The sequence below is a fragment of the Cheilinus undulatus genome, linkage group 8, assembly GCF_018320785.1.
Source record: "Cheilinus undulatus linkage group 8, ASM1832078v1, whole genome shotgun sequence".
Classification (NCBI taxonomy): Eukaryota; Metazoa; Chordata; class Actinopteri; order Labriformes; family Labridae; genus Cheilinus; species Cheilinus undulatus.
This window is the reverse complement of record NC_054872.1, coordinates 1,478,887-1,496,511: the sequence shown is the minus strand read 5'-3', so window position 1 is coordinate 1,496,511 and position 17,625 is coordinate 1,478,887. Positions and strand designations below refer to the sequence as shown.

The 17,625-nt window shown below is 42.4% G+C and overlaps 1 protein-coding gene across 1 annotated transcript in view; it reads left to right on the top strand.

Annotated features, from left to right (window-relative positions):
* The window catches only part of grik2 (glutamate receptor, ionotropic, kainate 2), a 529,835-nt gene that overhangs the window by 385,873 nt on the left and 126,337 nt on the right, over positions 1 to 17,625 (top strand). Inside the window, exons 10-11 of the mRNA XM_041793394.1 lie at positions 1,206 to 1,412; positions 8,311 to 8,534. Coding sequence (XP_041649328.1) covers positions 1,206 to 1,412; positions 8,311 to 8,534 — 431 coding nt within the window. The remainder of the gene's footprint in view (positions 1 to 1,205; positions 1,413 to 8,310; positions 8,535 to 17,625) is intronic.

Genomic DNA, 17,625 nt, shown 5'->3' with positions numbered 1-17,625 from the left:
GGCCTTGGGTTTGACACCAGTGCTCTAGAAAGACATGGGACTGTATTATGAAGGCATGTCAGAGCAAACACTAAATAGTGCCCAGTTCTCTTCCTTGCTGCCCTACCTGTCATCTTTTGTTGTTGTTTTTAGGTTGAGAGCCCCCTGGTGGTGGGACTTAAATAAAGTGTTACATAAAGCGTAAATGGGGCTTTTAAATGTCCACCTTTATAAAAGATTACATAATATTGAATATGCCTTTCCAAACATTTCATTCTAATCTTTGATGAGCCATATAAAGAGATCAGACATGCTGTTGTGCACATTCTGGACCAGAATTGAAGTTTTATCGTGGTAGAGCTGCAGTGTAATCATTATCCTCAACATCTGCCTGCAATCGCCGCTCGAAGTCATATTTATGATGAACGGGGAGAGCAGCCTGTTTGTTTGGCTGACAGTAGCGGTGAAAAGAGCAAACTGTTTGTTTTTACCCCCCCATGCTCACATCGTACAGCCTGCACGCTGTTAAAACTCCAGCCAGAGGAACCAGTCAAAGCTGTTAGCAATCTTTAATGATTTTTTTCCACAGTTATATTATAAACAACACCTGTCTGACAGTATATATTTTAGGATTTATTTGTCTGAGGGAGACAGGGGAGTCGTAGAAATGAGGGACGCTGGGAAAGAACGAGCGTCGAAGGCTAACAGAGACAGATGGTGCGTGGAGCGGAGGTATAGAGGGGAGGAAGCGTGGAGGAAAAAGAGGAGGTGGAGGAGATGTTGGGTAGGCGGGAGAGAGGAAAGCAGCAGCATAAAAGAAGACATTAGTAATCTCCCCAGCTGTTTGTGTGAACAGAGCTGCTGTGCCGGCTCTCGCTCTCTCTCTTTGTGTCCGTCTATCAGCTCCTCTTATCTTATTGACAAAGCATGCGGTGTCCTGAAAGCCGGGCCCGGGCCCAAAGCCAGCCCGCTAAGCCTGAGAGGAGCACAGAGTCATTGATACGGGGGGATTATCTCTTATTATGGTCATGCCTCACTTTGCACCCACCCCAGCCCACATCACAGCTCTGGCACCGCTGGCACACGCGCTCAAACACACAGTAGCCGAGCCGGTGTGTCGGGGCTATCTCACACATCAGACAGGCTCTCAGATAGGCCTTATCAGCTGGAGAAAGAAGCCCAAGGACTGCAGGGACTCATCCTTCCTCCGCTTTTTTACTCAACAGGAGGAGCCGTACGTGATGTTCAAGAAGTCTGACAAGCCGCTGTACGGGAACGACCGCTTCGAGGGCTACTGCATTGACCTGCTGAGGGAGCTGTCCAACATCCTTGGCTTCACGTACGAGATCCGCCTGGTGGAGGACGGGAGGTACGGCGCTCAGGATGAGAACACGGGCCAGTGGAACGGCATGGTCAAGGAGCTGATGGAACACGTGAGTCTGCATTCATTTCTGATTACATTTAAGCTGCAGCATCAATGAAAGCTGTGCACCCAAAAATGACAACTCTATTAACAAACACAATGTCAAAAAAGTTGGGACGCTGTGTAAAATATAGATAAAAACACAAGTCAATGATTGTCAAATGGCATAAACCAATAGTTTACTGATAATAGAACAGAAACAACATATCAGAGGTTGAAACTGAGACATTTTACTATTTCAGCAGCAGCACCTCTCACAAAAGTAGGGACGGGGGAAACAAAAGGCTGGAAAAGTAAGTGGCAGTAGTAAGAAAAAGGCAAGATAGCATTTTGCAAAAAAATAATCTTCATTGACAACATGTCAGTAACATGACTAAGGGTGCTTTCACACCAGGGGCCCGGTCCCGGGTCCAAGTGCACTTGAGCCCAAAATCTCATTTTTTTCAGTCACTACCCACGGCTGGTGACCATGGGTGAGGGTAGGAACGCAGATCGACCGGTAAATCCAGAGCTTCGCCTTTTCAACTCAGCTCTTTCTTCACCACGACAGACTGATACAGAGACCGCATCACTGCCGACGCCACACCGATCAGCCAGTCAATCTCTCGCTCCATTCTTCCCTCACTCGTGAACAAGACCCCGAGATACTTGAACTCCTCCACCTGTGGCAGGATCTCATTCCCAGCCTGGAGAGGGAATTCCACCCTTATAAACATAAAAGCAGACATTCAAATGACTCAGTGAGTTAGCTAATCTTTGCTTTTTATAAAATATTTCTCCAAATATGCATCGGTCCAGGCAGGCCAACTTCCTCTCTTATTTCTTGACATACAATATTAATTGTTTTTGTCTCGTAATTCCCCAAATCATAACTGAAGCTAATGAAAGTACGATCCTCCTCCGATGGCAGCAGCAGTCGGGCCAAGCACAGAAGGTCAGTCTTTATTGATGCAGCGCTCAGGTCTTGAAAAGTCAAACAAGAAAGCAATGAAATAAATTATAGACCATTAACCCTTAGGTTGCTAGTGTGAGAGCAAGCCAGCGGGGGAATCATTTGAAACAACTGGGCCTAATGTGAAAGCACCCTAAGGCCGGCCACACACTACAGGATTTTAAACCTGATTTGGGGCAAGATTTGACTCCCCCAATGATTATGGGGGCGTATCCTGAGAGGAGCCTCGTCGCAAAGGACTGTTTGACTGAGTAGTCTGCATGTGTGTGGTGTCAACACGATTGTTTTACTGCTCCAAATCACGTCGTAGCCTCCAAAATCCCAAATTACATATTTCAAACACGTTTGATATTTATAATTCTAGGTCATAGTGCCGTTGACGGAGTACCCATAACAAATAATGAGAGCAAGCAGACCTGGTCGCGTCACAGCCAGATCATACGTACTGTACGTTCACACAACTTTAACTCAATTTCAGCCAGGATTTCATCCTGAGTCTTTTCCATGTGTAGGATTTTTGCTTCACCTGTAACTCACGCCAGGACAGCCTGTTGTGGAGAGACAGCAAAACGGTGTCGACAGACATCTGTGTTTTGTTTGTTTTTCTGAAGTCACGTGATCACGCGAGGTTGTAGGCAGGTCGGCAGGTGTGTGGTCTCCAGTGATCTGACAGTCTGGCTGAGTCGTCTAGTGTGTGCGTTCAGAGGATTAAAGATGAAAAATCTTTGGAAATTGTCCTGAAGTCTGTGGTCTCCCACAGTTTAAAAATCGTTCCAGATTTTAAAAAAATCGTCCAGTTTGTGGCCGGCCTAAGTCATGAGCGATCACCTCTCATGGTAAATCTGTTAACCTGTGGTTAATTCAGTTTTTAAAGTGTAGCAATCATACTGAGTGGACGTAGGAATGTTCTGATGATGACTGCAGCCTGCAGCGCCACCTAGACTTTAACCAACCTCTGCTCACATTCTTCATCTCTTCCCCCCTAATTTGACTTCTGCATATCATCATGCTAACCGCAGTTTACACTGCAGTGAAACGGTCCCATGTTTCACCCTGAACCTTTCCATCTCCAGGCACTGAAATTGCTGCTGTCAGCCGAACAAACAGAAAAAAAATGCAACAAAAGTTTACCGTTTTTGTCAGAAATAATTACAGTGTAAACACAGCTTAAGTGTCTGATAACATGACAGGAAAGAACCCTGCATCCCTACAGGATGCTCTCTTTACCATTAATAGATGTAACAGGAGGTAAAAAACAGCACTTTTTGTAAGTACAGTGATGCAAGAATAGCATAGATTCTGCTGTGACTAGTTTCCCCTATAGGGCTTATTAAAAACACACAGACAATCTGCTCACAGTGCAGATCATTACACCCAACAAAGACACACTCAGGATGAACTGCATGGGCAGAAAAAGCCCCGCTCTGCTTGGTCAACAGTCGATATCTGACCCCGTTAGAAGAAGCACCCACCAGGGGTCAGCGCTCCTTAAAACTGGGCTTCTGTCTCTGCTTCTGATCAGAGACGTGATTGGCTGTTGTGACAGATAGTCTGGTCTTTTCATGGGTGAAGAGCTCCTTCCCCTGCGACATGATGTTCAGCGTGGGTTTGCCCCACTTCCAGGCTTGACCGAGACAGATGGTGATTGCAGCAGACAGGCCCTCAGAAGAGCAGGGGAATGTGCACTCACAGAGAATGAAGCTGAGTTTGAGGAAGAAATGCTGAATTAAACTGAACCAGTTGGAAACATCCAGTCACAGAAATCATCCAAAGTTATCTCTGCTCTGCCGTGAGTCGAGTAAACACATCCTGATTTTTTTTTTCTATGTTAGAGGAGTCTGGGTAAACTCAGAGATGGCTGATATCAGCAAGAATTTTCACATTTCACATCTGTGAGCAGCGAGCCCAGTCAATTTATCCTTGAGTGATGTATGGCAACCTTCATGAGACAAAAAGGATATATCTTTGAGAAATGAAGCACTTGACCTTGCTGTGAATGTTTAGCATTTATAGTCATGGTGCAGCCTGAGATTTATTAACTGTCAACAGCACAACACGCTGTTCAGCCCAGATATGGTAACTTGACTTTCCTGTGCAGGATCCACACATCCCCTCCATAACATGTATGCACAACTCCATGCTTACCAGTCAGATTATGTAAGGGTTAATGCCCTTCAAGGTGTACAATTATCATCGTCGGAAGGTTCAGGCCTCCACGTCGTCCATTAATCCCTGATAACTGGACACCTCGAAGGGCATTAACCTGCTTATACCGTGGTCACTAGCAATCAAAAATAATTAATAAAACTTAGTTAAGGTTAAGGAGTTAAGGTGAGCCTGCAAACAAGACGTACATCAGATATAGAAGATAAGAGCGTCTACGTTACTGGTCTTTAACCTGGAGTCTGTCGATTTATTTATCTCAGTTTAGTGACGGTTGACGCCGGTCTGCAGGCTCCTTAGGAGTGCTGTACTCCCTGCTCAGAAAACATGACTGTCTCGGGTTGCTATGGTAACGGCTAACGGCTGCAGCGCATTAATTTGGAACAGTGTAATGATTTTTTTTAACCGGCACTACCTGTGAAGTTGGAACGGTGTCCATATATCAGAAGAATAGACACCAGTGGAATTTCCAGAGCCAATCAGAATCGAGTATTCACCAAGACCATGGTATAAAATGGAATACTGACTAAAAAGTGTTTAGTTCAGAAAGAGGGGTTAAGGCCTCTGAACATGTCCTGGTTCAAAGTGCAACAAAGACCTTCAAAGGCTGGCAGGGCTAAGACTGGACTTGAGCTTGCTAATCCCATCCATAACCGTTTACAGCAGCGCAGCAGTGATAGAAAAGTGGGATTAAGTGTCTTTCCAACATTAACATATGACTGAAGGGACTGGACATCGAAACCCACAACCTTCCAATTCCCAGACATCCAACTTCAAGCCTCTAAAACAGGGGTGTTAAACTCAGTCACAGTAGGGGCCTAAATCTGAATTTAGGTCCAACCTGAGGGTCTAACAGGGTCCAGATTTAACCAAAACTGTCAACAGAGTTTTCACAGGTAATGAATTAGAGAGGAAATTAAACAGTGATGATCAATGATTTCAAGATTAAAAATAAAAAAAATCAAAATGATTAAATATCACAGCATCAATGTTACTGTGTCCATGTCAAATAATGCTAAATAAATAAATAAATGAGTTTAAAGGCTCAAAATCTGAGATAAAAAGTCAACTTTATAAGTCTTAAAGGTCAAAATACAAAATTAAATGTTAAAATCAGGTTTTCAAAGGTAAATATATGAGATAGAGAGTTTAAAGGTAAAGATATGAGATAAAATGCAACATCAAGAGTTTAAAAGGTGAAAATACAAGACAAAATTCAAAATTGTGGCAAAATATGAGATAAAACTCTTGATTAGGAGTTTAAAGAGAAAAAAATATAGGATTATGAGGTCAAAGTTAGGAGTTTAAAAGGTCAAGATATGATTTAAAATGAAAAATTATGACTCTAAAAGGTCAAAATATGAAATAAAAAGTCAGAATCCCAAGTTTCAGTCATTATCTTTGGATGGAAAATGAAAATACGAAATGAAAACACAAATTAATTTCTTCCCCTCATTCCTGACTATTTTTACTCTGGACTTTTTCAGATTTTTATGACTTAACAAGGTTTTATTTTAATCTTTAAGGTAAAATTTCCATTTCTATACTGGAGGAAATCTGCAGACCTCAAAGGTGAGCCAATTCTAATCCAAATTTGAAATGATCTTGTGGGCCGGGTAAAACTGCACCGTGGGCCGCATCTGGCCCCTGGGCCTTGAGTTTGACACCTGTGCTCTAAAAGTTATTCAGCTCCCTCCATGTTTTACCCTTTTACTGATTGTATAAATCAGTCATGGTCAAAATAATTTGGCTTTCTGACGTAATGTCGACCAAATAAAAATCTGTAATATAAAATAATCATAAATATTGATATATACTGCATAAATATTCACCCCCTTTAAAGAGACATAATCCAGCTAATCAGTGCTAGTAGTCTCACAGTTAGTGAAATGAGGATCAGCTGAGGTCACTGAATGTGTCTCAGTGATTGTAGTATAAAGACCTGAGTCTGGAAGGTCCAGTCACTGGTTCATCAGTATTCCTGGCTGCCATTACACCATGAAGACAAAAGAACACTCCAGGAACTCAGAGAAAAGGTTATTGAAAAGTCTAAGTCAGGGAATGGAGGCAAAAACATTTTCAAGTCTCTGAACATCCCCCAGAGTTCAGTTAAATCCATCATGAAGAAATGAAGGAATACGTCACATGTGTAAATCTGCCTAGATCAGACCGTCCTCACAAACTGAATGGGTGTGCAAGAAGGAGACTAGTGAGAGAGTCCACCAAGACACCTATGACTACTCTGAAGGAGCTCCAAGCTTCAGCAGCTGAGATTAGAGAGACTCTGCAGACCACAACTGTTGGCCGGGTTCTTCACCAGTCAGAGCTTTATGGGAGAGTGGCAAAGAGAAAGACACTGTTGAAGAAAACTCAGATTCAATCTGGACTAGAGTTCACCAGAAGGACTGTGGGAGACTCCATGGTCAAGAGGAAGAAAGTTCTTTGGTCTGATGAGACCAGAATGGAGCTTTTTGTCCACCAGACACTGATATCATCACAAACACACCATCCTCTCTGTGGAGCACAGGGGTGGCAGCATCATGCTGTGGGGATGCTTCTCAGCAGCCCTGGAAGGATTGTAAGGGTAGAGGGAAAATGAATGCACCAAAATAGAAGAAAATCCTGGAGGACAATCTTCTTCAGTCTGACAGAGAACTACGGCTTAGAAGAGATTTATTTCCCAGTCAGACAATGAGCCGAAGCATCAGAGAAAACTACACAGAAATAGTTTAAAGACAACAAGGAGAATGTTCTGGAGTGGCTCAGTAAAAGCCCAGACCTCAGTCCAAGAGAGAATAGAGCAGTGTTACTCAACCAGAGAGCCAAATTATTGAAAAATACTTTTGCAAAAAGGGAAAAATGGGTGAAAGGGGAAAACATAGGCATAAAATGGAAAAAAAAAGGTTGAAAATTGGCAAAAACTGGGAGAGATGTGATAAAAATGAGTGAAAAATGACCATGATAAGCAAAAAAAAAAAAAAAAACCAGCAAAACAGTAGGAAAACGGGCAAACATGAGGAAAGAAAGGTGCATTTACTGGTAAAAAGGCAGCTTGACTGGGCGAAAAAGTGGCAAAAAGGGAGTGAATATGCATATAGCAAAAACACAAAAAAGTGGCCAAAACTGGATTAAAGTGGCAAAAATGGTGAGGAGTAACAAAAAATGAGTTTACTAAAATTGGCAAGAAGCAGCAAAAAAGGTGGAAAAATGGGCAAAATATAGAAAAGTGGCACTTAATGGCCAAAGGCAGCTTAATCGGGCAACCAGTGGGAAAAAATGGCAAAAAAAAGGGGGAAGAGGAAAGCAAATAGCAAAAAGCTGGATAAAAGTGTCAAAAACTGGTTTAAAAAGAGGCAATAACTGAACTAAAGTTTTTTAGGTTTTCTGGTGCATAAAGAGCCACGAATCATCACTACAGAGCCACACATGGCTCTAGAGCCACACGTTGAGTATCACCGCTCTAGGATCTGATTTAATGAAGGCTGTTTTTGACCTTAAGGACAAGAGGAGTAAACAGAAAACAACAGCAGGGTTAAAACTACTCAAACAAAAGTCTCAACTCTAAAGAAAAGAAGCCCATGCTCCGTTAGACCTCAGAAGAGGAGCGTGAGTTTGGTGGTGGGAGTAAAGTTGATGTGGCGGGAAAGGGGGCTTTAATTTTCTCTCTAAGTGCCTCCGGACAGACTTGGTAGCGTGTAAAGACTCTGTTTTCTTAATTTGATTGCCTCTAAACACTTCCTGTACCCGTGACTTATGGCCTATCTCTCTTTCCCTTTATGTTTGTTGTTGACAGAGAGCTGACCTGGCAGTGGCTCCCCTCGCCATCACATACGTGCGTGAGAAGGTTATCGACTTCTCCAAGCCCTTCATGACGCTGGGTATAAGTATACTGTACCGCAAGCCCAACGGGACCAACCCTGGGGTCTTCTCCTTCCTCAACCCCCTCTCGCCCGATATCTGGATGTATATTCTGCTGGCTTACTTGGGTGTCAGTTGTGTGCTGTTTGTCATAGCCAGGTAACATGTCGCCTCCAGTGATCACAGCCTCACACACCGCAGATACATTGCTCTGCCTCGCCCAGCTAACTAACCACAGGCTAATCTCCCTAATGATAGGAAGTGTGTCCTTACCACACCGACTCATGCAGTGAAAGCTAATCAATGCTCATGTTTCACAGCTCAGACTCAATGTTGTGTGTTTGAATGCAACTAAACATCAAGATCTAAACAAATATAGCCGTTTTCTGCCATCAGACGTTTAAATATAGATCATTTAGCACCAGCATGGCTGCTAGGCTTTACCCAGCCTGCTACCACTCACATGTTTAGCAGTAAATGAAGCCACAAACAGCAACACAAGCCTTAGACAGAGCAGTTAGTTTCAGGCCTGACAGCCTTCTGAGGGTTGTGTGAATGTGTCTGAGAGTGGCAGAAAGATAGCACATGGATGTGAGCGCGTGAGCGAGTGTGGGATGTGTGGAGCTCTATGTGAACACTGCTGCCCTCCTCTCCCACCTTCCCCTCACTGTCCCTGGTGTCTCCGAGTCCATGCTGTCTTTTCTTCTCTCTTGTTTCCTTCACCTTGCTTCAAACAAAGCTATGCCTCAGAGATGCAGCTTCTTTTTATTCTCTGTCTCGTTGTTAGAAGATGAAAGTAGACAAAGAGCAGACAAACCAAGTACAGTAGCTGGTTTATTGGATTTTTGAACTGTAGCTGCACGGATGAGGTGTTTGGTTGAGGAAGTAGGGTGTGAATGTAACCGCAGTCCTTCTTACTTTTGCTGAAGATGTCAAACTAAAGCCTGATCGAGGCGTTGGTGTCCAATCTATGCTGTAGCTGGCACTGGTTTAGAGATGTAGACCAATGTGGGGCCCCGTGTCATCAAGCTAGAAGCAATCACAGAGCTTGCATTTTAAAGAAACAAAGGGGGGACAATGTGGGGTGGTCTATGGGTTCCATGGTGGACCCACCTGTGAACGCCCATGGAGACTTGAAGTGGAATTAACCTGGTCATAGACGGGGCCTATCTGGACACTTTATATGACGCCCCATCTCCAGAGATCCCTAGTAATTCCCACTTAAATTCCACAAAGGCAAACACAGGTGAGGCCACCATGGACCCTGTGGACAAACCCACTTAGGACCCATATTTGCATCCCACAAAAACCCAGATGGACCCCAGCATTTGCTTGACATGAAGACGTTTGGGGGCTCTGACCTTGTCTTTGAGCCGTTTTGGATAATCAGAGTGGATTTTGATGCTATTTGATTCACTCTTATGCACGTCTTAACCTGTAAAGTTGATGGGTTGTCCAGATTCCTTGCCTGTCATCAGGCAGATCCGGCTCACGAAGCTTCAAGCTGCTGTGCTTGTTCCTGGTCAGAGAAGGAATGTGTAGCTACAGCTGTGGTTCTGCCCTTCCTTGGAGTGCCTGACTTGTATCTAAAAGAAGCTGAGCCCCCCATGACAAATGCAAGAAAAGAAAAAGTATATTAAAAAAAGATTGGTTTTAGTTGATTTAGAGGAAAAGTTTTTGAATGTAATTCTCAACAAAACACTTTTGTGTAGACCACTGGAAAAAAGAATGTCTTTTTTAGGAGGGGCTCACTCTAGTAGATAGATAGTCGATTGTCATTTACTGTCATTGCATTGTAAAAATGCAATGTAATTACGTTTAGCAGTCTCCTCTGTAGCAGCAAACACAGTGGTCCAAGCGGTGGTTAGAAATCCACAGCCTCACATCATCTATCCTGCTGGCGAGGGAGCAGGCACCCGGGAGAGAGATGCTTGGTAGGGCAGGTTTGTGTGGGGCCCCTCTTAGCCTAGCCTGCAGCCCGGCTTGTTTGCCCCACTTTCGCCATCTCGCACAATGCCGTCGCTCTCTCCTCCCCACTGGCTGTAGGTGTCGTGCTGCTCCACGTCCTCCTGTCAGTCTCTGAGCGCCCCGTTCTCCAGATAATCTCCATCAGGAAAGGTGTAAACTCCGTGGGCACGCTGTCAGTTCTGGTTCTGGTATTCTGGTTCTACCACTCTTAGCAAAGCCCCTGGTATAAACTCTTCAATAACAGAGGGGGATTTCTGTACAGATTCCATGTCATAGACCAGTAGTTCTCAACCGTGGGGTCGCGAGACACTGAGAGGGGGTCACCAGATACTTTAAAAAACTATGAATGTTTTTTAAATTACACTGTTGCCACTTTCACCAATTTTACCAAATGCCACCCGTTTTCATCACTTTATAACACCAATGTTGTCAATTTTAAACCCATTTTTGTCCATTTTAAACCTTTTCCATCACTTTTTTCTGCCTGTTTTTCCCACTTTAAAACCAATTCTTACCACTTTCTGCCTATTGTTGCCCCTGCTGACCGATTAATGCCTCTATCAATCACTTTTTACAACCCCTTTTTTGCCCATTTTAACCACAGTCAACCCATTTTTGGTAGATTATATCAAATTTTCCTCCAATTCCACCAAATTTCCACCAATTTTTTACACTTAAAAAAGCCATTTCAGGCACTTTTTAATCTCCTCTTACCACTTTTTGTGCCACTTTAACCCAAATATATTCTTTAGTAATCTAATTTCACCACCTTTTCCACCAGTTTTGCCATTATCAATCAATTTTTATCCCATTTTAATCGTGTTTTTTTTTCCATTTAAAGAAGGCGATTCACTAGACACATGAATAAATACAGATATTTGTTTCTTTGATCAGAGTGGTTATTATTCAGGCCAAATACAAAATATGGTTTTCACACTTTAACTTCACAGTGGACCATGGTTTTAATAAACTCTGTGGGCCCCCAGTTTTCTTGGGTCCCAGAGACCTCCATCTTTATGCTTCCTTATGGACAGCCTTGTCTGCACTATTCAAGAATGTTCATGGCTGTGTTCAGCCACCTTCTGTGGGGGTCCCTGGTCTCTGGCACCTTCATTTTGGGGGTCCCAGGCTGAAAAGGTTGGGAAGCACTGTTGTAGACCACACTTGTAGACCAGCAGCCACCCAGTGCTACCAGCTGACCACTAAAGGGCCTTGGTCTGCATCATTTCACCCTCTAAGGATGTTTTTCAGCATCTGCACACCAGACTCTGTACATAAGCTTGTGCACAGATGAAGAGCTGCCAGTGTAAGGTACAGCATGCATTCACTGCAGAGGCATGAATCAGGCTTTACTCAAGACTGTCTCATATTTCCATAAAAGCTTTAAATGTGTTCAAATGTACAGTATCTGTCCACACAACCTTGAACTGCCTTGCTTTGACATTATTGCCTCCACATATTGTTCTCTGCAGCTACCTTAAATGTTCTCTTGCTCTTGTGCCCCAAACTTCTCTCACAGACGAGGCTATGACCTGCAATTTCAGGTCTTGGACTGCAGTTAATCGCTGCCACCTTAGTTCAAATGGCCTTACACTCATTTAGAGAGACTCAGGCCAGTGAGGGAGGGCTGTGGAGTTCAAGTTTATTGCTCTTCAGATTCCTCTTGTTAACATTTCTGCAGAACATGTAAGGTTAACGTACTGCAGTCATCTTTCTGCAGAGGGATGGAGATGTAAGAGCATGTCCTGATTAGAAGAGAAAAACTAGTGTAGGAATAAAGAACTGATATTATAGCTATGGCACAAACCACAGTATTAAATAAGGAATATTTTCTGTTGCTTCTTTGCTCCTTTTTAAAGTCAGTATCACAGATCAGATCTTTTCTCTGCAGACTGTTTGTTAGTATACTTCTTAAACAAAGTATGATATACTTCCTGTCCTCCTTTCTGCTTCCTTTAGTGATGATCTAATCCACAGGTGTCAAACTCAAGGCCCGGGGGCCAAACCCGGCCCCTGGAACAGTTAAATCTGCCCCCTAGATGATCTGATATTTCTGTTCTAACTGGCCCACCAGTCTGAGGTCTGCAGATTTCCTCCAGTATAAAAATGTGAACTTATCCTGATGATAAAGAAATCCTTAAGTCATCAAATCTGAAAAAGTAAGGAGTAAAAATATTTAGATAAGAAGTCAGGAAAGATATTAATTTGTTTTAATTTCACATTTTCCCAAGTGATATTTTGACCTTTTTAACCAGTTATTTTGCATTTTATCTCATATTTTCAACTCCAAACTTTGACGTCATAATCCCATAGTTTGACCTTTTAGACTCACAATTTAAAATTTGAATCATATTTTGACTTATAATTTCATGAATTTAATTTTATTTCATATTTTGACCTTTTAAACTCATGATTTTGACTTTTTCCTTACATATTTGCCATTAAAAACATTGTTTTTCAACTTCATTTTCATATTTTGAGGTTTTTGAACTAACACATTTAATTTTCTCAGATTGTGAGCATTTAAATTTATCTTTTTACTTTTCAAATGTCAAAATCGTTTATCATCAGTGCTAAGTTTTTTCATATTTTATTACCGGTGAGGCAAGGTTGACAGTTTCTGGCCTGTTAGGCCCTCAGGTTAGACCTGAATCCAGAATCCGGCTCCTGCTGGGATTGAGTGTGACACCCCTGATCTAATCTGACACTTTACCTTTAGAAATCTGCCCCTGGTGGAGGAGTTTCTCTGTCTTTATGACCTTTTTACTGAACTCCAGTCCTTCCTCACCACTGAACAACCGTCACAGCCGTGTTTGACTGACCAGATACACGAAACACTGACTCACCTGAAACAGGTATAAATGAAAGAGAAATCAGAAACTAAAACTAAATAAGATTTGGAACACGACATTCAACGAAGAAAGATTTTATGGCCAAAAAAGTATTTAGCTCTACTCTTTCACTGAAGGTGAAAAGCGGCTATCTATTTTGGGCATTGTGCATTATTGCGGTGGCACTAGCTTAGTTTGTCGTGCGCTTTGTCGCTCAGATTGACTCGTAATGAATGGATGTTCATCCAATCATCGATGGAGCTGTTTTACCCTCGAGTTTTATCTATGGGGATAAATGGATGTGAAATTTAGCCCATGCCACAGAGATGTGAAAGAGTCTGTATGCTGTTAGGTTAGGGAGATTTCCTGTTCCTCGGTTTGGAGTCTACCTTTAAAAGTTCTCTTTTGGAAGAGCCATCTTCACCTAACCCTTCCTTTCCATCAACACCCCACCTTTAGACGTGAGCATGCAAACACAGCAGTAGGGCTAAGCTGAAAGGGAGAACTGGGTGAATTAAAGTGAATTAAAAGATTAATAAGTGGAAATTAATCCAGACACAGAAGGTTGGTTCAGTAAGTGGTTCTCAACCTTTTCAACCCGTGACCCTCAAAATAAAAGTGCCAGAGACCGGGGACCCCCACTGTACCTGAAGGTGGTTGAACAGCCATGAACATCCAAGAATAGTCATGTGGAGACAAGGCCGTCCATAAGGGGGATAAATGGGAGAGCTTTCTGGTGCTCAGCCAAACTGGGGGACCATGGAGGTCAGCAGGACCATGGTCCACTGTAAAGTTAAGCTGTGATATCCATATTTCATATTTAACCTGAATAATAACCACTCTTATCAAGGACACAAATATCTTTATTTATTTATGTGTGTAGTAAATAGCCTTCACAAAAATGTAAATCCTTTTAATCAAAAAAAAGAATGAAAATGGTTTAAAAATAGCTAAAACAGGTTACTGATGGCAAAAAAGTAATGGAAAAGGTGGTGAAGTTGGATCTTAAAAGTTGCAGAAATGGGTTAGAAGTGGCAGAAATGAGATAAAAACGGCAAAAAATGGGCATAAATGTGACCAAAGCTGGATCAAGTTCCTGCAAGTCGACATTCCTGTGATTGAGAAAAATGGTTCAAAATGATCATTTTTTGGTTTTTTTTTCTCATTTTATGCAACTCCGACATTTAAACTACTCATCCGATGAAAAAAGTAACACAGATGTGACATTTAAAAGCGTTAATTTTGTGTTTTAAAATGCCCTGTTTTCTGAGTTTCTGCAGGGAGATTGAGGGGAGGGGAAAGCCGGGTGATAACTGGCCACTCAGTCTGCCATTGTTCCCAGTTTTGCCCATTGAGATGGACAGTAACAAACACTGCATGGCTCAAATGCCACCCCTCCCCCGGCACCTAAATACAGCTGTTTCTAGTTATCACTTTTATCAACAAGCCTCGAGATGAACCCTGCAGCGAAAAAAGTAGAGACGATGAAGAAGCAGCAAGAATTATCAACAGACTTGGGACGACTTCAGGATCACTCGACAGTGAAAGTTTGATGAAGGCGGATTTACTATGGGAATATTTTGATGAGCGTCACCAGTCCGATTCAGGAGCTTGGTTTGGGTGGACTTTATGTAAATGTGGCCCTATTGTTCACGCCCATTACCCGGCCTACCTGAAGGTAGGAGAAGTCCTGAAACTTTGAGCCTGGTTTTCTCAGAACAAACAGAAACTAGAAGTTAACATTCAAATGAGCATATCTTTGTAAAATATGATCAGATTAAGGTGTGTGATAGACCGCTAGAAAGCTTGGAATCTACGCTTTCATAATGTGTAAAAAACTCAAAAATGACCTCGGACGACTTGCAGGAGTTTTTACCAGCTTTGGTCACAAATAGTGGTAAAAAGGAGTTAAAATGTGGCTGAAATGGTTTTAAATTGGCAAAAATAGAGGGAAATTTGGTGAAATGGGATGGAAAAATAGATATAAACTGGAAAAAAGGCTTAACTTAAAAAGAAAAAAATAAGCAATACTGGCAGAAGTTGGTTAAACTTCCAAAACTGGGCAAATCAAATGGTGAAATGTGGTTAAAATGGGAAAATTTGGGTGTAAAAAGGGTTAAATAGTGGCTGTAATGGGTCAACAGAGGCAACGTTAAGCTTAAGTGGCAAGAATTTGTTTGGAAGTGACAAAAACAGGCAGAAAAAAGTGGTGGAAAGAGTTTCAAACTGACCAAAATAGGTGTTAAATGGTAAAAATGTGTTAAAATTGGTGGGAAAAAATGATGAAAAAGGTTAAAAAAAAAATGTGACAAAATTGGTGTAAAGTGGCAACAGTATAATTTTAAAAATCTTCTTAGTTTTTTAGGGTACTGGAGACCCCTCTCAGTGTCTCGCAACCCCAAAGGGGGTTCTGACCCCAAGGCTGAGAACCACTGGGTTAAATTACTGATCTTGATGATGTTATGGACCCAGACTCTCATTTGGTTTCTGACTAACTGTTGACACAGTCACTAACTTATGCAGATAAACAGGAACATCTGAGGCAGACAGGAATGAGCTGAGCTTTGGCAAACCTTGAATCCATAACAGAACTGAGAAGCTGCATTCGCTGTAAAGCTTGGTTTTTGACAGAGTCTAGAGGAACTGGTGAAATTCTTCCACACTGGGTCCGTTCTGTCTTAGTTTGGTGAAATTCTTCCGCACTGGGTCCGTTCTGTCTTAGTTTGGTGAAATTCTTCCGCACTGGGTCCGTTCTGTCTTAGTTTGGTGAAATTCTTCCACACTGGGTCCGTTCTGTCTTAGTTTGGTGAAATTCTTCCGCACTGGGTCCGTTCTGTCTTAGTTTGGTGAAATTCTTCCACACTGGGTCCGTTCTGTCTTAGTTTGGTGAAATCCTTCTGCACTGGGTCTTTTCTGCGTCTTAGTTTGGTGAAATCCTTCTGCACTGGGTCTTTTCTGCGTCTTAGTTTGGTGAAATCCTTCTGCACTGGGTCCGTTCTGTCTTAGTTTGGTGAAATCCTTCTGCACTGGGTCTTTTCTGCGTCTTAGTTTGGTGAAATCCTTCTGCACTGGGTCCGTTCTGTCTTAGTTTGGTGAAATCCTTCTGCACTGGGTCCGTTCTGTCTTAGTTTGGTGAAATTCTTCTGCACTGGGTCCGTTCTGTCTTAGTTTGGTGAAATCCTTCTGCACTGGGTCCGTTCTGTCTTAGTTTGGTGAAATTCTTCTACACTGGGTCTTTTCTGTGTCTTAGTTTGGTGAAATGCTGTGGGTTGGTGAAACTAGGAGACTGTTCGTTTTGTCTGAAGCAAGGTGAAGGAAAGCGAGGAAGAAAGGTACGCGTTAACTGTAAAACTGTTTGGAGCCATGAGCTCTGTTAGAGCCGTGACCCGACAGTTTTACCGTTAACACACGTGTGTTTTCCGATGTTACTGGCGATATGATCACACATGAGAGTAAAAAGCGGCAACTGTCATCTAAGTTGGCTCAGAATATGCACCTATCTGTAATAAATATCAGTAAGTCTTTGGGTAAGTGTGCAAAGTTTCCCCCTCACTTTATTCCTCCTTCTCTCCTCTACACACAGATGCATGATGGGATACATTTGCATGTTTTTGCTGTAGGTTGAAGCACACAGCAGTCTCACAAACTTTCATGAAATGAGAAGATAAAAATGTTCGACTGTCAGGGTCAGAACATCTGAGCATCATCATCTCTACCCTGGCAAACCACAAGGAGATGATGTTTGAACTTTAGTTTGGCATCAAGATGTTCTGATGAAGAGAGTTAGTGAAGTTAAACCTCTTCAAGGAGTAAAGACCGTTTTAACACTATAATTCAACAGTTTATCTAACCCACAGAAAAAATCCTTATTATTTAGGTGGCTTTCACACTAGGGGCCTGGTGAGCCCAAAGTCCAGCTCGTTTTGGTCAGTGCTAGTTGACCTGGTTGCCATGGCAACCTTAGATACGTGATCCTGAATTCTCACCTTGATGTGAAGAAATGGCACAGATCTTCAGGGCCTCTAGGCTGACGTATGAGGAGCATTACTGCTGTAGGATCAGTTGTGTACTCAGCAATTAAATAAATAAAGAACAGTCCACTGGCCAATCATGTGATCCTATACAAAGACTGTGATTGGTTTCCTCTTTTGCTGACCACCCTACCCCTGTAAAGCACAGCTGTAGCCCATACTGGTGATCCTAGCCTCATAAATCTTTTTTTTTTTTCTCATCCTGACCACATGGGATGTTGTTGATCTACTGCGACCTCCTGACAGAAGACCTAGCATGACGGTTCTCAAGTGATCCAGCCAGAAGACCCATCACTCACTCCTTAATCCTGACCCAAATCATTGTTTTAATCTAAATTGATTTTATTTTGTGTTTTATATTATTATTCGGCACACAAAGATTTTAACCCTTAGAGCTCAGGCAGGCACATCCCTTTATAA